Source organism: Gopherus evgoodei, chromosome 1, assembly GCF_007399415.2.
Source record: "Gopherus evgoodei ecotype Sinaloan lineage chromosome 1, rGopEvg1_v1.p, whole genome shotgun sequence".
Taxonomy (NCBI): domain Eukaryota; kingdom Metazoa; phylum Chordata; order Testudines; family Testudinidae; genus Gopherus; species Gopherus evgoodei.
Window position 1 is genome coordinate 288,424,395 of NC_044322.1, and position 24,414 is coordinate 288,448,808.

The 24,414-nt window shown below is 36.8% G+C and overlaps 1 protein-coding gene across 5 annotated transcripts in view; it reads right to left on the bottom strand.

The window, feature by feature from the left end:
• The window catches only part of LRRIQ1 (leucine rich repeats and IQ motif containing 1), a 175,157-nt gene that overhangs the window by 26,329 nt on the left and 124,414 nt on the right, over nucleotides 1-24,414 (bottom strand). For 4 of the 5 annotated variants that reach the window (XM_030548608.1, XM_030548612.1, XM_030548609.1 and 1 more), the window contains 2 exons: nucleotides 2,468-2,600; nucleotides 472-532 (listed from right to left, as the gene is read on the bottom strand). In XM_030548608.1, the coding sequence (XP_030404468.1) occupies nucleotides 472-532; nucleotides 2,468-2,600 (194 nt within the window). Of the gene's footprint in view, nucleotides 1-471; nucleotides 533-2,467; nucleotides 2,601-7,710; nucleotides 7,915-24,414 lie in introns of those variants that run through there. The other variant, XM_030548610.1, reaches the window with a different exon arrangement.

Below are 24,414 nucleotides of genomic sequence, written 5' to 3' on the forward strand. Positions count from 1 at the left end.
ATTTATGACCTCTTTATATGGCTTAAGCACATTTAAACACATGACAGAAACAGATGTAGGCCTTGATTCAGCAAAGCACTTAAGCACATGCTTTGTAGTGCTTTTCCTGAACAGGAATGCTTTCCTGAACTGGAGTTTAAAGGATTTTTAAAAAAAGCTGTATTTGGAAATTTTAAAATGAATTCAATGTTGTTTTTTAATCTTAAACGAAAAATAATATTAATTTCCATATGAAAATTATGCCTCTGCGGAGAAGGTGCATTCTTGTGCAACCCCACTACCTCAATTGTGCTCTGCCAAGATTCAGGCATGTGGATCTGATTGCAAAGTCAGAATCTAAATAAAAGGATTATATTCAAGAAAAAAAAAAGATCATGCTTGTTTTTCATACTGCACACATATTTGGAAATATCAGCTATTAAGGTTTAAGTTGTGATTCTATGAAGTTTTACAATGAAACAAACATCTTACCACTAGCTGAACTCGTCCACCATTGAGTATGTCTGGATCTAAGTCAGGCAAGAAGCGATTGCTGTGTAGTGATAAAAACCGGAGCAAATACTTCAGTAACACCTTAAATATACTGATTTCAATAAGATATCTTTCTGGAAGTACTACTGCTCAATAGAGAAAGCAACATATTCAGCTAAATATGATAAATTATTATTTATATTTTATATCAAGGCATATTATTTTTTAAGCATCTGAGTAGCTCAAACATAGTCATCAGTTATTTCAAGCTAGCCAAAGATGTAGTTCTCAAAATGCAAATCAGTTAATGACTGGAAACAAAAAAAATAGCAGTTTACTGAATGAGTATAAATTACAACCATAGACTCTGATCCAAAACCCACTGAAGAAAGTGAAGACTTCCTTTAACTGCAGTGGGCTTTGGTTCAGGCTCACAATTACCAGATCTTACCAAATCAGTTGTTATATTTACCTTCTGTCACAATGAAGTTGTTTACATCTATCAGCTGTTTTACACATTTTGTTGCATTGAAGTCAATGGGAGTTTTGACACTAACTTCAATAGAAGCAGGATTGGACAAAATATCTATATGTAGTGTTGTAGATGTGTTGGTCACAGGATGTGACACTCTGACACAGATGTGTCAGAGACCTAAAGATGAGTTCTGTATAAGCTCAAAAGCTTGTCTCTCTCGCCAATAGAAGTTGGTCTAATAAAAAAATATTACCTCATCCACTTTGTATCTCTAGTACTAATATTAATGTACTACACACCATAGGTGCTGGAACTAGGGGTGATCACGCACCTCCTGGCTTGAAGTGGTTTCCAGCATATACAGAGTTTACAGTTTGGTTCAATGACTCTGAGTATCCCCACTATAAAAAATAGTTCCAGCACCCCGATACGCACATTTGCAGAGGTAACGTCACATTTTAAAACTTTTTCTGTTGTAAGCGGACATATTTTCTTACTTCAAAATGTTTTCATTAAAATCAAAAGCAGTGAACAATCACCTTAAGCACCTGGAGTGCATGAAACTCACTATTAAGGTATGTGATTGACTATACTACAGATAAGAGTTAAAAAAAAATTGCTGCTACTTACTCATCTGATATATACAATTTAACAATGTAGAGAAAGGTTATTTTTACTAAGCGCAAAAATATATCAGTACAGTAGTTTCTTCAGAAATTAATACTTTTGCTTCTTAAAAAAATATGTTAAATAAGTATACTAACATGTATTGTATGTTGACAACTAGCCTGATTTTTTTAAAAAAAGTGCTGAGCATCTGCAGCTCCCAGTGACTTCAATGGCCAAATATTTATTGGATATTGCCTTTATGAACAAGAAATATTAAATGCACTATGTTTATGTTAACACCATAAAGGAGCAAAATTATTTTAAAGAAATTTATATTTGTATTTGATCTAGTTAGTAACCAAAACAAAGTTAATTCAGAATAGAGTGGTTTACAACCCCTTTTTCAAATGTATTATAAATTTGTCAAAGTAGTATTTTCTTAATTTGTTCTCTCAGTGTTTCAAAGATCAAATAAAAATACATATTATCCATTTATAAAGTTTTATTTAGTTCCTTAACCTATCCTATGTACAGTATGTCTAATTAGCTATTACACTACAATACTTTGAATGCATTATATAAAAAGAGAATTATGCCCCATGTGAAGAACATCATATATTTTTCCTATATTCTTCATAGAATACAATTCCTCATGTTTGTGGTGAAAGGTTACTTGTATATGTTATCATTAGATATTGCATACTGGTAGCATACCAATTCACTATCTGTTGCAGAAGAGGCATCCATAGAATTATTAAATCAGTTTTAATGGCAGTCTGTTTGGGACCTGGCATTGTGGTGTGCTGGCCTTTGGCTATAAAACCATGTTTGTTTTAGGACAGTAAACCTAGGTTTCACTTTACAAGAGGTATTTAACATACACAAATCTAATTTAAAAGCCAATGACCTCACCATTTAATGTTTCTCAAACCGGTTGCTTCACAATCTCCGACCTGTGTGTGAAGCCATTGGTATTTAAGTTCTTTGCTCCTTTGTAATTTCTCAGCTGAAGTAGTATCCAAGTGGACAAAATCTTCTTCCCTACCTGGGGATGAGAAAGAGATCCTCATCTTCCATTGTTATTTGAGACTAACAAAGAGTAAAAGACTAACCATCAAACTCTGCAAATATCAGAAGATGCTTTTGGGGAAGTCAACAAACCAGCGTTATCCACTTAACTTGCAAAGAGTCCAAAGCCCTCCGGATTACTTTTATATTTTAAATATTATTCTTTTTTAGGATAAAAATCTTGACCCTTTGAAGAAAAAAAAGTGTCCAGAAGGGGAAGATTGCAGAACAATATTTTGCAGTAATTGTGGAAATAAAATTATACCTAGGAACTTACAGCCCTGCTTAGTGCAGCATCTATGTGCCTCACAAACAATGAATTTATCTTTACTTTGCCCACCATAAGGTAGGAAATATCATTATCCTCGTTTTCTAAATAGGGAACCAAAACAAACGTGACTTGCCCAAAGTCACACAAGAAGTTGGTAGAGCTCAGCTGACAGTGGTCCCAACTCTCCAGCTTCAGCTGCCTCCAAACAGTCATTTCATGTTAAGATAATCAATCTTAACTATGTATTAGCAAAGCGTTTTTTTTTTCTGAGGGAAATCTAGATAAAGAGTTGGAACAACTGCTGAAAACTTACCTCTGAGTGTTGCAGGAAAGCAGGGGAGAGAGTGAGGGAGGAAGTAGCATATACAATAAGCTATAATAAAAATTACATACTGTACTTTTTAACAGGCAAGTTATGTTTCCCAAATTATTGTTAATAATTTGCTACATGTATGGTTTGAATTTCTGACTGTGTTATGTCTGGGGAATACCACCAATTGTTTTATTCATAGCAATGCAAAACACTCTGACATCCAGTTACTTAGAAAAGGAAGTGATCGAGATAAATGTAAGTACATTAAACTGACAAATGTATGAACTGATTTTTAAATCACATCAGCTATTTAACACAATGGCCACTTTCCATATTACATTTAATACTGTTTTTGTTTTCTCAAATGGACAAATGGTATGCAGTAATTGCTTAGCAATGCATCAGAATATAGAACATGCCAATGTTCTATTGGCTCTCCCTCAAATATATCCACACACTTAAATCTCAGTGTTAGTGTCTTGAATATTTTCCTTGCAGTTACAATATTTTAACTTATTTAGAAAAATATAATATATTAAACACTAATAAATATTAATCACTCGTTCCATTTGTGAACCTCCAGAACCACCCATACCAAATATCATGTGTTTGGGGATCTGATCTATCAACAGTAATAAAATGTTATTTACCCGACAGCATTCTTAAATTAGGACTCTAGCTTTCTGACAGCTTGTGGCCTGATTTTCAAAGGTACTGAACACCTACAAATCCCACTGAAATCATTAGGGACTACAGGTGTTCACCATCTTTGAAAACCAGGCCTATCTATTTGCAAAACATGAACAACTCTTGGAATACCAGGTTAAATGGAACTTTTAACTATTCAAAGGGAAATAACAGTAATAATAACACCATCTATCTCTTATTTAGTACTTTTCAACAGCAGATCTCAAATCACTTTACAAAAGAAGGTCAGTACCACTGTTCCCCATTTTAGAGATGTAGAAACTAAGACACAGAGAGGTAAAGTGACATGCCCAAGGTCACTTAGTAGGGTCAGGAACAGATCCAAAAATATAACACCCAGGACCACTATGTCCCAGTCCAGTGCTCTAACCACTATGCAATACAAGAAAACCAAATAATTTCAGAAGCATTAAAATAAAACACACTAAGGGATCATTTCGGCGCTTTCAATCTATTACACTTTACCTACATGATATATGCACTTTAACCATTGAAGATCAGAAAACTCTTACAGCTGGCATTAATACAATAGTGATTTTTAGGTGCTGTCAATTAACAGTCAGCCCACACAACACACAGTTGCAGCCTGTTATGCTTTATTCAGCGAAAGGATGTGACTCTTAAATAAATATAAAACTTCTCTAGGCTAGATAAAATCCTCATAATTGCGCATGTCCAAACTTTTTCATGAAACGTGGACTCTAGAGCATGAGTTTATTTAAGTAGTCAGCTTACTGAGGGTGCAAATTGAGGGATCAACTCACGTGGGTCTCTAAGGGATTATATTTGGTCTAAGAAGAACCTTTCAAACATAAAAAATATATGGGGGTGATTTCAGGTCTCTAGTTTTATGCCAGTTATTTTTCTGGTCTTACTTTAAGTTGGAAAGTAATGCCTGAGATGTAAATATTAACACTTAACTAAAGTGCTAGGAAATCAATGTCAGTAGTTTAAGAGCAAGGTACAAACAGTTGAGAATAATATTTTAGAATATTATTTGTATTTAATCTGTAGTTCTGAGCCCTTGCATTCCCCAGCTCAGCAGCAGCAGAACTTTAGCTGCTCCCCTACTGGTGGGGATGGGCAACTAGAAAGTTTGCACTGTCCTGAGTGGGGATTTTTAGGATACATCTACACCTGGAGCTAGGGGCCTGATTCCCAGCATGCTAAAAGTAGTGTAGCTGCAGTGGCATAGGCAGTGGTGAGTGGCAACATAGATTAGCTGCCCTGAGTATGTACTCATGGTCCAGGAGTTTCCCAGTGAGCCCAATTATCTTCCAAAAGTGAATGAAAGATCTATAAAATGGAAATTTCTCAAGGGAATGCGATGGCTGGCCATGAAAATGAACTCTAAACCAACAAGGATCCAGAATCTTACAAATGTACTAAGGAAAAGGTTAACATGGAGTACTGTGTACACAGATTTTTTGACCCATTCAAAACAGCAAGAGTCCTGCATAAAGTAGCTGAGGCATACGTAGCCAGAAGCTAGTGAAATGATGACTACAATCTTTGATTCTCTCCTAAAATTCTCTCCCTCTTCTCCACACAAGATCACTCAGATTTCAAAGAGATCAATAAGACCTACCACAATCTCCCTCTCCTGCTCTCCTCTAATCCCTCCACCTGCCCTAGAGTGATCCCATACTTTTCACCTTGCTTGACCCCACTATCATTCTCCAGCTCCCTCCTCTCATAATGCAAGCATGCTCTGGTCTCCCTGATCCTCAAAAAGCAATGACTCAAATAGGGTCAGAGTCCAATATCTTGGTAAATCAGTCCCACTTTTTGTTCATGAGGCCATACTCCTCCTCCCCTATTTCAATTTTCTTGGCATCTGCCTAAATTCCCCTCCCCCATACCCAATCTCTGGGAGTTCTCTTCCACTCACATGGCTTCAAGTACCTGACAAATTGCAAATCTACCCTCTCCACTCCTGACCTGCCTCCTTCCATTCAATACCATATCTCAGCTGCTCTCTCTGACATTACCATTATTTATTCTAGCTAAAGAAGACAACTGAGTTTTCTCAAGTGAAATTACCTGGGAAATTTTTTTTTCTTCTGATAAGGTTGTGTGATTTTTATGGTCTAGAAACAGAGTTAAGTAAACATGACCTGGCCACTGTTTTGGATAGTCACAATTGAGATTCTAGCAATGAATACCAGGACTAAAATTAGTACCTAAAGTTGGGGACCATTCTTTTCTTCTTGCTAATGAAACATCCAAGATTAACAAGTAGAGAACCATAGAATGTATCTATTTTCAAGAGTAGATGCGTTTTAACTCCTTCATAGATGACTAAGATGACCATCTCCATTCTGGCATTTATATTCAGTATTGCTCTGGGAAATATCAGCATGTCACCTTGTAATACTGTACCAGGTATGTGCAGCAAAATGGTAGGTTTTTTTTTTTTTTTTTTTTGCTTTTGTACCCTGTACATTAGCCAGACTCAAATGGTTAATCAAGTGAATTATATAGAAGAAAAATAAAGACAGAAGTAAACTACATAAATGCTGAAATACTAAGATTCAAACTGCTCTGTAACTTTCCAGGTTTATAGGAATAATTCAACTCCCCCCCAAAATGTCAGTGCCACTATTTCCAAAGCAAGGTTTAGAAAGAAAGCAAGCTTTCATTTCTTGTATTCTGGATGAATATCAAATCTTTGTAACATCTGTGCCAGCATTTGATCTAACGTTTAGATTCTTGAAATCTATAAGGCTGCATTAAGAAAAACAGAAGACAGATATCATGGCAATACCATCTGTAGCTCCAAAGCAAAGCATAACAGTTTCCATTAGAACAGATAATTTGAAGTGATTATAAACATTTGCATCAAGTTACAGATACAAGATACCCATTGTAGGAACTAAACAATCGAAAAAAAATATGAAAAAAATACATTTGACTATCATATCATTGGAATGACAATTATTTTTTTTCGATCTATGGTACCTATATGCCCCCAATCACCATGTTATATGAGCACCTTTTAATTTATTTATCATCTTTGAATATATTTATTCATATAATAACCTTCTAAGGTAATGAAGTATTATTGGCCACATTTTACAGACTGGGAAATGATGCACAGAGATACTGACTTGCCCACGGTCTCATAGGAAGTCTGTAGCAAAGCAGGATATTGAAGCTGGGCCTCTCAAGTCCCGTGCTAGCACCCTAACCACTAGACTATCATTCCTCTCTTTACCCAGAACCTTAGTCCTTAGTGTGAATTGAAATATGTGGACAATTAGAAAAATCAAAATCAAATCAACCAAGATAGAAATGTGTCAAGCGCATTTGCTAAATCACTTTGAAACAGCATTCACTTAGTGCTATAGCTAGGCTTGTAAGGATTAGAGTTTTATTGGTAAAAGTCAATAAACACAGATTTCATCATATACACAAACCGACAAAAATATTTGAAGCAATAATAAGGGAAATTTCAGATAGACAAAGTAAGAAAAATTATGCTTGAGAACTTCTTAGAGTTGGATTCAAGGATATTTACTTTGTATATGCTGATGTGATGTTGACAATTTGTGTTTTAACAAATGACAAAGCTTTAACTTTTTGAATCTTACTTTATTGTCATTAAATAATTACTGTATGCTCCCCCATACTTTCTGCAACTGTGAAAATTTAAATAGACGAAAATAAAAAATTGCTAAGACATAATTTTGCACAAACATGAAAATGTAAATTAATAAAATCCAAAAAAAGCTTAAAATAAACAATACTGTCAAAATTACAAAAGAATAAAAATTAAATTCTGCAAAGCCTAGCTATAACATAAACAATTAAATCACTATCAGTAGCTGTATGTTTCAAAATACGTTGCTTCCACAAATCCATTTAGAGCCCAGGTGTCATGTTGTAAGGATTCAAAAATGTTGAAAGCACTTGACTGCATGTTGCTACACAAGCAGATTGGTGCCACGCTTGAAGTGATAAAGAAGGCAAAGAGGCTCTTCCTTCCTCAGTTTCAATCTGAAATAAAGAAAAACACCAAAGAAACAGGATTGGAGAGATAAGAGGAAGGGCAAACACGGATCTGTGGAGGCCATACTGCATATCTGGGAAAAGTTAGTTGTTGATAAAGTGTTATATTGTAACTGATAATCCTCTAGGCTAGTGGTTCTCAGACTTATTTGATTGGGCCTTCGTTCTTTGCGTCTGTAGTCATTTACATCCCAACCCCTCCACAAGCACTTATTCCACCACCCAGCTCCGAAAGCAGAGCAGAGAGCAGTGGCTGCTGGCTGGGCATCCAGCTCTGAAGGCAGTGCTATGCTGGCAGCAGCACAAAAGCAAGGGAGGCAATGTGAAAAATGATAATTGTCAATATCACTTTTCACGGCAGACTTAGTGCCCCACTGACACTCTTACTTTTGCACTGCTACTGCCACCACGGGGCTGGCAGCTAGAACCACGCTGCCTCCAGGTGAGGGATTGGGAAAGGTAGGGAATTAAGGAGAGCTTGAGCCCAGGTGGCAAGGCTCCAGCTTTTCCCTTTATCCCCACATCCCAGGTGTGCACGGCCCTTCTGCATGAGCCCTAGCCACCTGATGCTGACAGACAGAGGTCTTTAAATAAATAAATAAATAAATAAATAAAAATAAAAAGCACACAGCTCACACCTTGACACATTCCTTTACCCAGCCCCACAGTTTGAGAACTTCTGCTCTAGGGCAGTGATTCTCAAAGCCGGTCTGCTGTTTGTTCAGGAAAAGCCCCTGGTGGTCCGACTCGGTTTGTTTACCTGCCACATCTGCAGGTTCGACCAACTGGGACTCTCACTGGCCGCGGTTCACTGCTCCAGGCCAACAGAGGCTACAGAAAGCTGTGGCCAGCACATCCCTTGGCCCGTGCCGCTTCCCGCAGCCCCCATTCGCCTGGAACGGCAAACTGCAGTCAGTGGGAGCTGCGATTGGCCGAAACTGCAGACGTGACAGGTAAACAAATCAGCCCGGACCTCCAGGGGCTTTCCCTGAACAAATGGCAGCCCCACTTTGAGAAGCACTGCTCTAGGGTATAGCAGCAAGTACTGTGGCATACCAGCTCCTTCTAGATATCTTACTATCTATACTATATTCTTGGAGGCAAGTGCTGAAGGTGCTACAAGCACTAAACTCTTCAGGATACAGACCCTGATGGATTATTAATTATTTGTATTATCACAGCATCTAGGAGTCCTAAATCATGGACCAGGACCCCATTATGCTAGGTACTGCACAAACAGAACAAAAACAGTGCCTGCCTCAAAGAGCTTACCATTTAAGCATAAGGCAAGACACAACAGATGGATACAGACAGACTGACCAGAGAGAACAATGAACAGGGAAACAATCAACATTCACACACCTCAAACAACACATAATTGCTTTACCAGCACTGCCAAAAACTACAAGGTGGACAATGACACCCTAGGCACAATGATTTTATGTTACAATACAAAGATCAAACCACCAATAGTCCTCAGATGGGCCCTTAAGAACAGTCCAATTCATCAGTATAATCATCACGTTGTAATCCTTCCACCTATCATCTTGGTATGTAGGCTGCTGCCTGTATCTCCCTGGGGGATGCTACTGTTGCCTCCTTGCCAGCAACAGATTGAGTCTGTCAGCCTTTCAGTTCCAGCTTCCAGGCCTCCCTTCCACAGCCAATTACTGTAATGCTGCCTCTGGCCTGGTGTTCCTGCTCTCACAGGGTCTCTGGCTCTCCACTCTATCCTGTCCCCAATGACCTCAGGTCATTCTTCTCCTCTCTGAGGATTATGGAGCCCTCAATTGGCTAATTATTGAACTGGGCATTGGACCAGAAATGAGCCACAAACTTCATTACAGTTTCTCCTTTATGATATTAATTCTACATTTCTCAAACTCTTGAGATTAACAACAGAAGTAATCCACTATGTTAGGTGACTGACAAGTGCTTAGTGGAAGGATGAGATAGCTTTCCCCAAACATTCATCCGATTTAGCCTTAACATCAAGAATAATTCTGGGTAAAAATATGCATTCAATTCCTCAAAGCCTCTGTGCAACTTAGAGATGGACACTGAGAGTCTGTAGAAGCTGCTCTAACTCTACTAGAGTTGGCTTAAAGGCCATCTGGTAGTTGAACTCGAGAGTACATAATAGATCTGTATGGAGAAGATGATCAATTTGCACAATCTCAATACCTAAGAGAATTGTCAAATGCAATATGCCATCTGCAAGACTTTCAAAAATATTAGCTCCTATCCAGCTAATAGAATACCTGCATTACATTCATTTTATAGAGCAAATTTGACCTAGAAGCATAATAGAGTTGGGGGGTGTGGGGGGGTGAGGAGAGTGGTAGAGGGACTGTTTCAGAGGTTGAAACACATTACCTTATCTTATCTTTATAAAGAACTGTAACAGAGGGATGAGATATAGAATATTAGGGTTGGAAGAGTCCTCAAGAGGCCATCTAGTCCAATCCCCTGCTCAAAGCAGGACCAACACTAAATCATCACAGCCAGGCCTTTGTGTTGCCAGGCCTTCTAAATCTCTAAGGACTCCACCACCTCCCCAGGTAACCCATTCCAGTGCTTCACCACCATCCTAGTGAAATAGTGTTTCCTAATATCCAACTTAGATCTCCCCACACAGCAACTTGAGACCATCGCTTCTTGTTCTGTCATCTGCCACCACTGAGAACAGCCAAGCTTCATCCTCGTTGGAACTCCCCTTCAGGTAGCTGAAGGCTGCTATCAAATCCCCCTCACTCTTCTTTTCTGCAGACTAAATAACCCCAGTTCCCTCAGCCTCTCCTTGGAAGTCATGTGCCACAGCCCTCTGATCATTTTTGTTGCCCTCCACTGGACTTTCTCCAATTTGTCCACATCCCTTCTGCAGTGGGGGGCCCAAAGCTGGACACAATACTCAGCTTTGGCCTCACCAGTGCTGAACAGAGAGGGATAATCTTGTCCCTCCATCTGCTGGTAATGCTCCTATTAATACAGCCCAATGCCGTTGGCAGCCTTGGCAACAAGGGCGCACTGCTGACTCATATCCAACTTCTCATCCATTGTAATCCCCAGTTCCTTTTCTGCAAAACTGCTGCTTAGCCAGTCGGTCTCCAGCCTGTAGCTGTGCATGGGATTCTTCCTTCCTAAGGGCAGGACTCTGCACTTGTCCTTGTTGAACCTCCTCAGATTTCTTTTGGCCCAATCTTCCAATTTGCATAGGTCACTCTGGACCCTATCCCTACCTTCCAGTGTATCTACCTTTTCCTTCATCTTAGTGTCATCTGTGAACTTGCTGAGGGTGCAATTCATCCCATCATCCAGATCATTAATAAAGATGTTGAACAAAAACAGCCCCAGGACTGACCCCTGAGGCACTCCGCTTGATATCAAAGCTTGGAACTCGTCCATACACTTAACAGTGGTAATAATGACCAAGGTAGCCACTTTTTGCTACAAAAAATGTAAAGAATGTTCACAACATGATTCAAAAGGAAGGGTCCATGAATTTGCTGAAGTCTATACTCATATCCCAGAAATTTGCTAGGCACTCTAACAGACAGTACAAGTGCAGCACCTTCTTTCAGGGAAAACATGCAGAAGTCAACATTCAGTGAAAGTAAGTAATATGAGATGCAAGGTAACAAAACAAGAATGAAGGCACCAGAGCCTAGTTTGAAATACAAATGGAAAAGTGCCTCCACTTTGAAGCACAGGCTTCTGACAAGGAGCATTGTCACTGAGCGGAAGGAAATGGTTTCAGGAAAGCAGTATGGATAAACCTATTCTACTACCCCTAGATTTTGAATGTGAGGCTGGACTACCAAAAAGAGGTTGGACAGGAATTTCTCTCCTTGGTTTAGGATAGAGATACACTCAGTAGCCTCTTATTTTTTCCTTATTTGAATGTGGTTTGGATCTGATCATGAAAGTTCCAGGATGGCAGGTGCAAGCACAACACTTGCTGGAGTTTGCTAAGTGTGAAAAGTCTCCTTCCTAATAGAGTCTCAGAAGCCATTTTGTCAAAGTAGAAGAGTTTGTTCCCACCCAGCAACACTCTAAGATTCAGTGTGAAAAGCAAGCTGGGAAACGTTATCCAGCTTAGCAATCATTGTAATAATTTGTGTCTTTGGTGGGGCATGATGGGCAAAGGGGAGGAAATACTGGGATATTAAAAAAAACATTAAAAAAAATGGAGATTACTAAGTGACAACACTGTACTTAACTAGCATCAACCTAAATACTTACAAGCAAGGAAATGATTAGGTAGGGATAGTATAAAATGACTTCAGTGAAGTCACGATGATTTACACTAGATGAATATTTGGCCAGTACTATTTATGAAGTTAAAAGAAATGCATATTTTTCACCAAACCTTATACTGTTACTTTAAAAAAATATATTACAGTATTTATGTATGTTTTATCTTGCTTTTAATATCTAAATATTTTGTTTTAAAGTATATTCTAATTTAGAAATTATAACTTAACATTTGTCAATTGATAATAGGATTTTTATATGTACTTACAATTGCTGTTTCTTTAGAATAACACTATAAGTGAAGTTTAGTAAAGAAAATGTATACTTTATCAATGTATAGTAAAATTATGAATGCACATGGGCTTGTATATTATGCTGATAAATATATACATATTTGTGTTTCATTTTAGAAGGTTTTATCTGGTGTTATTTCAGTTACTGATGAAAAATAATATTTATTTTTGGGTCAGTCATGGTCATTGCTTTGTGATGAAAAATGTATTCTTTAACTAGATAAGAGTATTGTGTTAACTATTCATGGCTTCATCAGTGTGTGAAATACAGCAATTCAAAAATATATGGCAATCACACTACATCATTATGTATTTTCACATAGATGTTCCACACACACACAAAGTATATGAAAAAGGATGTGAGGATTATTGTTTAATATTTATATCACAGTAGTACCCAGAGGCACCAGGGAGGATCAGGCATCCCATTGTGCTGTGCATTGTACAAACAAGGCCTGATCCAATGCTCAGCTGTTGTCAGCGGAAAGAATCGTAATGATTTAAATAGGCATATTGATTTCAATTCAGATTCACATGTAGGAAGACATGGTCCTGTTCCCAAACAGCTTAAATCTAAGGAAACAAGTGGCATGGTAAGCGGAAAGGAGTATAATCAAATACATACCAATTAAAATATATTTGCAATTTGTGCATAATTATAAATAGATATAAAAGCCAACTATCCCCATCTTCCCTTCAAATCATAATTCAGTGGTGACTAATATATATCAGGGAAGAAGTCGTTCTTGAAGAGGGATTTGAAGGACAAGATCTTATGGTTACGTTCAGAGAGAACATTCCATGCATAAGAGGAAGCACTGAGAAAGGGACTGAGTCATTTGAACACATTCTTCTAGCCTTAATGTAACACTTCGTACTTTTACACCAAGGAATTCAAAGGACTTTACAAATACTCCTTAATGAGGCCTCAACTGTTTGGAAAAGAGTCTTCTGACTTGTTTACACACAGGAATGGCAACAATTTAACTACAGGTTTCAGAGTTGCAGCTGTGTTAGTCTGTATCAGGAAAAAGGAGGAGTATTTGTGGCACCTTAGAGGCTAACAAATTTATTTGGGCACAAGCTTTCATGGGCTAAAACCCACTTCATTGGATGCATGCAGTGGAAAATACAATTTAACTATAGTTGTTTCTAAACCAATTTAGTTACAACTGGCATAATCTCTTTGTGTGGGCACTTTTAAAATGATGTAGAGTGTCTGTCTAGGAGGCTGCATCAAATTTAATGAGATTAATTTAGAAACAGATATAGTTACATTGGCACAATTTCTTTGTGTAGACCAAGCCTAAATGATTTGCCTGACAGAATAACAAGTCAGAGCTGAGAACAGAACCTAGGAATCCAAACTCCCACAGTCCTTTGCAGGAACTATTATACTTGCAAAATGCCTAATTAATATAAGTTAACTTTTTAACTTTGATCCAACGACAAAAGGCCAATGCCCAACCCTGAACCGCTTAATTCACTGAGTTCTCACCTAAGCTTATAAAATGATGATGAATATTTCATTCTTATTGGAGTTGTACACTAATTCCCATTATTTTTGAGATATTTTTATTTGGGCAACTATTAAAAATACAGTGAATATACCCAAGTTCACTTAATTGGGACACAATTAATGGGGAGATCATGTGTTTAATTAGGATGTTTCCTAGGGAACCAGTTAAATCCAGGCATTAGGATGCTGATTCTGACTTCAGGTGATACTTTTGTCCTGTCTCTTTAATCTCTCTTAATTTGTTTTTCATCTCTAACAATTTTCGAGACCTCCATAGCTGAGACACATGCAGAAGTATGATTTGTTTCACTGTTGTTTGTTCCTGACTGTTCACTTGCAACCTCCATGCCAATTATACATCCTCAGTTTGTGTCTCTGAACAGGCAAAACACACAGTCCCTATCCCAGTACAGGGAATGTCCAATAATATGATGATCTTTGCAATTTTTAAAGACTACAACTATACTAGTAAAATGCTGTCATCTCAGGTGAGAAGTCCTCAAAATGACGACAAAATAATCTCCATCAAAACAAACCAACTAAGACGATTCTACTTGATCTATAATAACCTCTGTAATAAGGCAGAGGTGATGACATTTAATGGACAAATCTGGAAATACCACCTGCCTGTTTTGGGTTTGTTTGGGAGAACCCATAATCCTTGGCTTCTCCCAGGAACAGCTGAAGCAAGTCTCAAAAAAAGAGAAAACACACAAAGAGATTCATACAAAATAAAACCTTATTAGATAGATTCTGATAGATTCTTGCAACAAAAACAGCAGCAAAATAGTGTGAACAATAATGACAATGGCTTTATAACAGCTCAAGAAATTAAAAGTCCCACATTAATTAGAAATATTTACAACATATGGTAGTTGCATTTATCTAAATGCACTCTTAACAACTGAAAGTAAGGGTATGCTTAACATTCTTGTGTTACAGCAGAATTTCTTCTACTCCTCTGATCTGAAAGGAAAATAAATTGATTAGAAACAGCATGTTAAAAATATTCTTACAGAGACTAAATGTATCTCTGCAGTGAGATGATAAAAAATGTTAATGAAAAACATACAAACTTATGATCAGTGGGTGCATCATAGTCCCCAAAATATCCTTTCAAACCTTTGAAGCAAGCAGCTCCCCCACTCTGGTTCAGCGGCTGAAGCAGAGGCAATTAATGCAGAGACATGCCTGGATGGCATCATAGTCCCCCAAACAAGCACATTCTCAGAAGAGGCTCTCTTCTCCCTCATGATTCTAGCTGCTATGGTTAACAAAACAGGAAAAAAAGAATGTAATGTAGTAAAAAAGTAATTAACAGCAAGATATGTGAACTCCAACAAACTTAAAATTCATACTACTACTTACCCTCTCCCAGATTCCAGCCAGGTTCTACAGTTTTCATCTAGTCAGACCTTAGATCACCTCACTTTGAGGTGGTCTGGGAGCTCACCAGTATAGCCTCCTTGTACATGGTTAATTGTACAATGAAGATAAGGATTTCACCCTCTAGCAGTGCTGCCAGGATGCATATGAGGAATACGAGTATATCATACTGGCAGAGAGACTTGCAACCAAGAAGCACTTTGAACAGGGAAATAAGACAAAGCTTGTTACAAAACTGGCACAACATATTATAAGACATACTATATCACTAATCAGTGACTATGAAACTATTTGATGCTTGTACAAATATAAAAAAATCCATCACATCCATCATATGAGATGATGGCCATCTAATGAAAAAGGAATTTGTTTGTGAAATGTATGTCAAGTAAGTTTAAATATTAGTATTTGCAAAACGCATTTTTTTTTTAAAATATGTTTCAAAGAGATTTGTATGGTATACAATGACAGCTTACGTGATGTTATAGCATCTGTAACCCAGACTACAAGCAGAGTCTGACAAAACCTAAGCAAGCAGACCTCGCTAAGAATCAGGAGTCATGCTTATTATATATAATTCTCAAGGGCATCTTGCAATCAGAGGTCACAATCGAGGCAACAGAAGCAATGTCACGATATCAGAGAAAGGGCCAATTCAGTCCTGCTCCCTGACAGTCAGTGAGGTCAGGGCTTGCAGCAAATAATTGTATCAAAAGGGAATATTCTCTGCACAGCTTTAGAACCGTCATCTGAACAAACAAGGCCAGGTCATCTTGAGGTTAAATCAGAATTCTCTGCTTAACCTTGTAGCTCATTGTTTTATGTTTAATTTCCAATCAACTTCTTACCTAAAGGAGGAACCTCTAATAAAAATTCTCTTAATAGATTTTACTTTGAGATACATATTAAACTGTTTAGAAATAATAAAATGTATATTTGCAATTAAATCCTTACTTATATCTATAAAAGATGCTTCGTTTCTCTTCATATGCTGCAAAATGCTTCATAGTAGAGTACAATAATGATGTAACTATTTTAAGAGAAATGACCCTTCATAGTTTAGTAAGCCTGGCACTCAGTCTGCAGCTGAAAACTACTTAAATAACTTATGCTTAAGCATATCCCACTTGCTGTATAATTAATGTGAAAGTGAAGTTAATCGCTACCCTTGTCTGGCAATTTTTATTCCTTTACACCTAATGTGACACAGGGGGCTAAGCTCAAGCCTTATCACCAGCTTTTTAGTTGCAATAATTAAATTTATGCAATTATAATAAAATGTCAGAAATTTTAACCTGATAGTATATGTATAGAAGAATTATTTGAATGGTCATCTAAGTGACATTTTATTGTAGAATATGATCTTTGCAGTGCTGTGACAACGTTTACAAGCATAGAAGTTTTCTGAGTCATAGCTGAGGAAGCTAACGGTATCAGCTGGAAAAGATAGTATTTTCACATTGTTCTTTATCCAGTATTAATTGTACAGTATGGGATTTGTTTCCAAACCTATTTAAAACTTGAAACTCAATATTCTATTTTTGTAATTTTCTTTTTGAATATACATAGGCAAGATAAGATATGTAAGGCACGCACATCAAGAAGGATTGTGGTGTAACTCCAGCTTAAAAACACCTTTATTATAAAAGGAAGGATGTACAAATTTGACATGACTTGGAAAGTTTGTATATTATAGATGTTAAAATTTGAATTTTAAAGTTATGCAGTAGAAAAATGTATATTATATAATACATGTCCTAAAGGATAATATAAAATTAACTAGATATATTATTATGCTACAATTCCTCTGTTAAAATATTTGAATAATTTGTAACCATGCCTACAATTCTTTGTAAAAGTGTCTAAATCTAGCACGCTTACTTTCTATTTCTGTAAATTATATGAATCTTATAAAAGGTAGAGGGCTTTCTTCATTTTATTTAACAGTACTATATTTTAAATATCTAAGTTTCAATGTTGGAGTCTTTTCTCAATATTTTGTTTAAAGTAATATTTCACATCCTCAAAAGGAGTTATAATATACTGCTGATCCACAACTTTTTTGGTAAGAAAAAAAGCGACCAAAAATGTGTGTTCAATATAAAAAATGCTGTCACAAGGAAACAACTTTTCTGGAACGCTGTAGATCTCTGACCTTATTAAGACAATTAATCCTTCATAACACTGTAGGTCCCATGTACAGAATAGAAAACCAATAATTTCTTCATGAGCGATGTCAGTCAATTACATTTTCAGTTCAACAAAATGACCTTGTAAAGGTCTTTCTTGTCCTAATCCAACCTCCGAAAGGTATTTGACCAGTTAAGACAGATGATTAGAGGCATTCCTATTATAACATACACATTTATAGAATGCTTTATTTTCTCTGTTGTGGATTTAAAATGTATCATGTTGCCATCTGTTACAAGAGTTATACGCAGGAATTGTTTCTAAGAATTCATTTGTTCACTCAGATTCATAACTCTGCACATTCCTAACTTATTTTTGTGACATGAACTATCACATAATTAAGCACTTGAGGATCTTCTTTGAATATGCAGTGTATACCTAAACGCCCTGTGTAACCTTTGTAAAAGGTTATTTGCATATCTAAATATGTTAAATGTTTAGAATATTTAGCAATCCAAAACTGTGTAAGATAACCTATTTGTGTTTAGTGACTTTCTGGAAAGTAAAAGTAGAACTTCTAGATTAGCATGTTGTTTTAAAAAAACAATAGTATGGATGTATGTCATCCAAGTACATGGCAACAAATTCAATGATTATTTTTAATTAGATTTAAGTTCAAAAGTTGTAAACCTTTATTGAAAGAGGAACTTAGCCAAATTTACTCTCCCTTAGCCCCTCCAACCAAACTCATTTGGATTTAACTTGTTGCTAAAATTATCTGTCTTTTGCACTCGAAGACCTGGGTCACAACCTTACTTAGGGACAGGAAATAGTTATCAGGTCACTGAATGGTCAGATGAAAAAGGATTTGAAATGCTTTAGTACTCAGGGGTCTATTCATCGAAAATGATTGCCTTATGCAGTATAAAAAGCTGTGGATTTTGACTCTGCACTCAGTTTATTCATCTATAAATTGGTTGTGACGCAGAAATATTTGTTTTATGTTACCCAGTTCCAGGGCACAGAAGCTAAATTAAAAAAAAAAAAAAGAGGAAACTTCAGATGCTGTAAATTACTGTTCAGCTATCTTATTCAAGAATGATAAAAAAAACTGCCCTCAGTGGCTGCAGAAATTATGAGGTCTAACCTTGTTCCACCCACTGAAGTCCACATTAGTTAGTCATTAATTTAAAAAGCAGGAAGACCTAGCTCTATTGTTTTTAAATGTAAAGTCCCCCTCCCCAAGCCCCTCAAAACCAGGTAAATTGCCATAGAGCCAGGTGTGAATACCTAGGTGTCAAAGTTCTAACATTGTTTTATAATAGCTTGGGGCCTTAAAAGGTTATTGTGGCAGTTTGATATCAAAATTTGTTGGCATAGAAGATTGGAGAACATATTAAAGTCACAAGCTGCTTACTGTGGTCCACCTAATATCATTACAAATGACCAGAGTCTTCAAATGGGAGGAGGCAGGGAATGAGGAGACAGGACAGTGCACAAACGGGTGGAACATTCTGCCAAGTTCAGCATCCTGTGGGGTTAACACCATGGAATTTGGAAGACCAGAACCACAGTTAGGCAGCAGGGTATCAAGCTGTATTATTTCCATGGCTGGTACTTAAAGTGCTGGAATTTCAGGCAAATGCCAACCTTACTGTTTAAAATAGACTTCTGAACATAAAAAACAGAATTCACTTTCTAAATATTCAAAGACCAACACATACTCCATTGCTCATCTCACAAAATATGTTTTATTTATTTATTTTTAAGCTTGTGCAGCAATTTCAAGATTGGTTTATTCCAAGATCACTGAAAATGCCTACGTTATCATTGATGGACAGAAGACTGGCAAATTAGGCACAGATTTCATTTTAAAGTTTTATTTCATAAGAAACTGGGCCACTAAAACTATGTAATTGAAGCTCGAGTGCGTGCACTGTAAGGCCCCTGCAGTCTTTTGCAACTTTTCAGCGTGCCGCTGTTGTGAACTGGGTTTGCACTCTGCCAGCAGAGCAGCTCTGACCCATGGAGAGCACTCCTTCAGATCAACACTGCCTCAGGCTTTACTGCGTTCTCCAAGAAGTCTTACATTTCAGGCATCAAGTTGATTTCTTCTGGAGATGATTAACCCAAACCCATGACAGATTTTTTCCAAGATATCCAACTCCTTATGTTTATTTTATCCTGGCTCTTTCTGGATGTACTGGACACAAGTAACCTACTCATTTTACATGTTAAAGGGCTGGTGGAGAGTCATTAATTCCTTAAAATGAGAAAATATTTCAATGTGTAGAGCTCTGTTGTGTGAGCTCACACTAGATAATGAGAAACAATGCTACAGAACTATGATTTTAAAAGACAGACTCCCTTCTACGCTACAGGTTTTTTTTAATGCATTTTATTACATCTCAAGATAGATCTTACGCTTTTTGGAAATGCATTATTTTGTCACTTTCACCATGAAATACTGTAAGGATTAGATATTGCTTCCATAGTCTGCCATACAAGTACAGTGCAGTGTGGTTACTGATGGTTTTTTTGACCAGATCTAAATAAAAGATGACAATTTTAGAAACTGGATGCATACAAACAATTTGTGCTTTCTGGGAACTAAGGCCTTTTATATGCTTTAATTGAAAATGGTAAAGTTATTAAACCTTGAAAACAGTTAATACCCATGAGTATTAGCTACCTTTCATAATATTCTTATCTATCTTTTGAATGACATACACATCCTGATATAATGAAAGCTTATCTGCTTCATACTACTAGTAAAGGTTACTGAAAATATCTCAATCTCAATGACACTTCTATCAGCTTTCATCTGAAGATATTATATCCAGACAACCACTAGGAATTTGAATCAATAAGTAAATGTTATTTACTTACTACATACTTATATTTTCCAATGTATTTCCTTTCATTACTACAATGTAAGAAATTACATATGTTAAACATGTTTATGTAAAAACATTCTCAAAATGCGTACTTAAATCAACCAAACAAGGGAATCCTAAATTACCAGATGTATTTGGCCTAGTTTAGCAAAGAAATTTAAAGACAAAGCGGCAGTCCTAATTCTCAGTTTTCATGGGTTCAAGTTAAGCTTAGTAATAATAAATACAGTATAACAACATTTTGCACTTAAGTAACACCTTCTGTCTGTGGATGTAGATGTGCTTTACAAGTATGAGTTATGAGAAAGTTGAGGCAGAGGTATTTTAAGAAACATACCTAAAGTCATACAAGTTGTCTGTGTCACAGCCAGGATCTATGAAATCCTGGACCAATGGAGACAACAGGAGTTTAGCTATTCATTTCACAAGGGTCAAGATTTCCTGCTTTCCTGAATCCCAGTCCTGTGCTGTACCACACAATCATTTTTCCTCTAATTTTATTTTCATTTACAATGTATAGAGAAATTAACACATTTGTCTCTTATCAGTCAATTTTTAATTAAAGTAGAACCTGTTAGTTTTCAAACGAATATTTATGAAAAACTGTTCTTAATACTTATTATGCTTTCTGTATTTCTTATTATGCTTTCTATAATTTAGTGATCAGTGATCATAAGATGACAGAGGACACAGTATTACTAATTAGATACTCAGGCTTATTAAGAAATTTCCAGCCTGCTGGCTACAACTAACAATACAAAACAATATGACTAATAGAGATTAATCTTGTGACACTGAACACTGTACACACTCAGGAATGAAGCCACCTTCATGAGTTATTTTCACTGAATCTGAAGACTATACAGAGAGTGCACGTGCACTAAGAGGTTCAGATGTACCTTGATGGATGTACTTCTGTGTCGGTAGGTTGTCAATTGCGAGTAAATCTTAATAAAGGCAGCAGAGTATAGTGCCTGAACTTCTGAGGAGTAGCAAAGAAAGTGGATCCAGACACTGAAAATTTTCAGTAGGATTATTGACTTCCTAACAGATCCATTCTGTTTCTCCATCTTGCACAGCTGATTCCCCGCCTAAGAGAAGTGAACAACATGGCTCTCCAATCATATGGGTAATTGGACTGCATTCACTATCAGGTGGCTAGGATGATCTGAAGTGCTTCAAAAGCTTATATTCCAAGTGGTCCAGACACTTATACCCCCATGGCAGTTTTGTGCTACTAGAGCAGAGTAATATAGCCATGATGCCAGTGGAATTGACCGTGTGGGAATTTTCATAAGTGGAATCATGGCACTGATGTGGCAGAGAGGGATTATGCCACACTCTGGTTCATGATTTACAGGAGTTTTCCAAGAAGGAGACAAAAGAGAACACCAGCATTTTGTAGCTGTCAGATCAACTCTTTGGGTCCCAAAGGCCTCAGACTACTCTAAACGAGACCAGGAATTGGACTGGTCCCCAGGCAGCCCCAGGATGAAGGAGTAGATATAAAAGTGGTTTAAAGTAGAGCTAGTCTAAAAATCATGAAAATAATTTGATTTTTTTTAATTGAGAAAACAAACAAACAAAAAAAGTTTCACAGAATTTTTCATTTGTCAATTGAAATCAAAATTGGACAAAAAATTTAACCAGCTCTAGCTTAAAGCCACCTAACCCCTCCCTCTTCTAGTCTTGATCTAAGCAGAACTCAGCTGGAACAGAGGATCCAGTCCAACATATTTGATGCATATGAGTAGGGTGACCAGTTGGCAAATGTGAAAAATCGGGACGGGGGTGAGGGGTAATAGACGCCTATATAAAACAAAGCCTCAAATATCAGGACTGTCCCTATAAAATCGGGACATTTGGTCACCCTATGACCATATGAGCAGCTAACAGATCACTGGAAATCAGAGAACATGTCTTTCAGATTACTTCAATGGGTTTTGGATTAGGCCCTAACTTCCCAAGAGAAGAAGAAAAGCAGAGATGTGTGTGTGTGTGTGTGTTTAAAATGTATTAAATTTTTACTAAGTTTAACATTGGCCCATCAGTGCCATTTACAATGTCAATATTTAGGAAGGTTTTGTAACCTTAAGATGTACTGACAAGTTACAAAAATTATCCCACCCCTTTTACATATCACTTATCTTCTTAGATAGGAAACTCTTTAAAGTAAAGTAGAGACCAAGGCTCCATATGTTGTTTGTGCAACACCTAATACAAAGGGCTCTGTTTCTTACTGGGGCTTCTGAATGCTTCTGTGCTATAAATATTAACTAACAACAATTTCTCCTTCAGGCCTATTATAAAGTCAATGGAGGATCAGTAGTGGATTCACTGATGTTTCATGAAAGATTTGATATCTCATGGCAAACTTTAAAAATATATATTTTTAGATATTCCTGTTCACAAAGGCCCCAGTCCTATAAAGCACTTCAGGAGCATGTGTCAGGTTTTGCTCACACGAGTAGTCCCATGTGATCAAAGTTATGCACATGCCTTAATGCTTTGAAGATGTGGGTCCACACATTTCTTCTCTCACTTTCCCTCTACAGTTTTGTTATAGAATGATTTGCATAAAAAATAGGTTTTGTTCTGCAGAGCTCATTTACTTCTTTTGGAGATACCACAGTATGGTAAATCTGTAGCATCACACTTGCTTTTACAAGTACAATTAATGTGATGCCAGAAAGGAAATCCCAATTTCAAATGAGGAAGAAGCAGGACCAGGAGGTTTCAAAACCAAAACTTTAGGATTTATAAAATAATCCGCAATAAAAAATGAATGAAGGTAGAAAGAAAACACATGAGCCAGTAAGAGTATTGTCAGCAAGAAAAGTGCTATTTTCCATGAAGTTTCAGTGAGTTTTTAAAAAAGCCATAGGTTCAATAAGTGGGGGAAGGAAATGTTATACTTTTTATATAGTATTAAAACAAAATGATTTTAAAAAATCCCGTTCAAATTAAAATATTGGTCTTACTTAAACCAAGGAAGTTGAGTATTACAGATGCCAATCTAGTCTAATTCCCCCATTGTATTTAGTTCTATGTCATACAACAGCATACAACATTCTGAGACTTCTGAACTATGTAGGAAAAAAAGGTGAATTATGACAAAATGTCATCCTTAACTCAGACAGAATTGATTTGCTTTAATTAGTTCACCAGATTGTTGATCTTATTTAAGTGCAAGTTTTTTCCTTCCATTCAGTGAACTTGTTTCCAGACAAAAAAGTTTGCTATATTCTTCTCTTCTCACAAATACTTGGCATCCATTAATCCTTAGAACAATAAATATTTTAAAGTAACCATGAAAAAATGAAACAACAGATATATTTAAAGTTGAAACAAATTTAACCAACCCAAGGATAGAATGTATAATACAAATATGATACCAGTGGTTTAAATAACCATCAATACTGGTTAATACTAGTAGTTAGATATACGTTTTTATATACATTGTTTTTTCTACCACTTGTTTTCCTACTATGCAGTGTTTCTTGTTTGCACTAGGTTTATTTTAAATATTGTTAGCTATAATTCATAAGTGCAACCAAAAGAACAGAGAAGACTCAAGAGACATACCATACATTTGACAACTTAAATCCTTCTGGATGTTCTCTACTGTGATGTGTTCCAGTTTAAAAAGCTAAAAATGGTCTAATTGTTTCACTTCCTAGAGCATCCCCTTTCAAAAGTAGCAATCCCCTTATTTAACAGATAACATGTGTTCTTGCTATTGATGTTATAATTTGTCCTCCCCACCTCCCACATTAAAGCAGGAATATTTAGAATGTAGATACCCTCTTCTATGAGATCTCTCTTTAGTGGGTTTGTCATGGTATAATCCCCACTCTGAACCTTAGCGTCCAAAAAGATGGGGCACCAGCATGAATTCCTCTAAGCTTAATTACCAGCTTAGAACCTGTAGCGCTGCCACCAACCAGGAATTACAGTGCCTGGTACACTCTGGTCCCCCCCGAAACCTGGCCCGGGGACCCCTAAGACC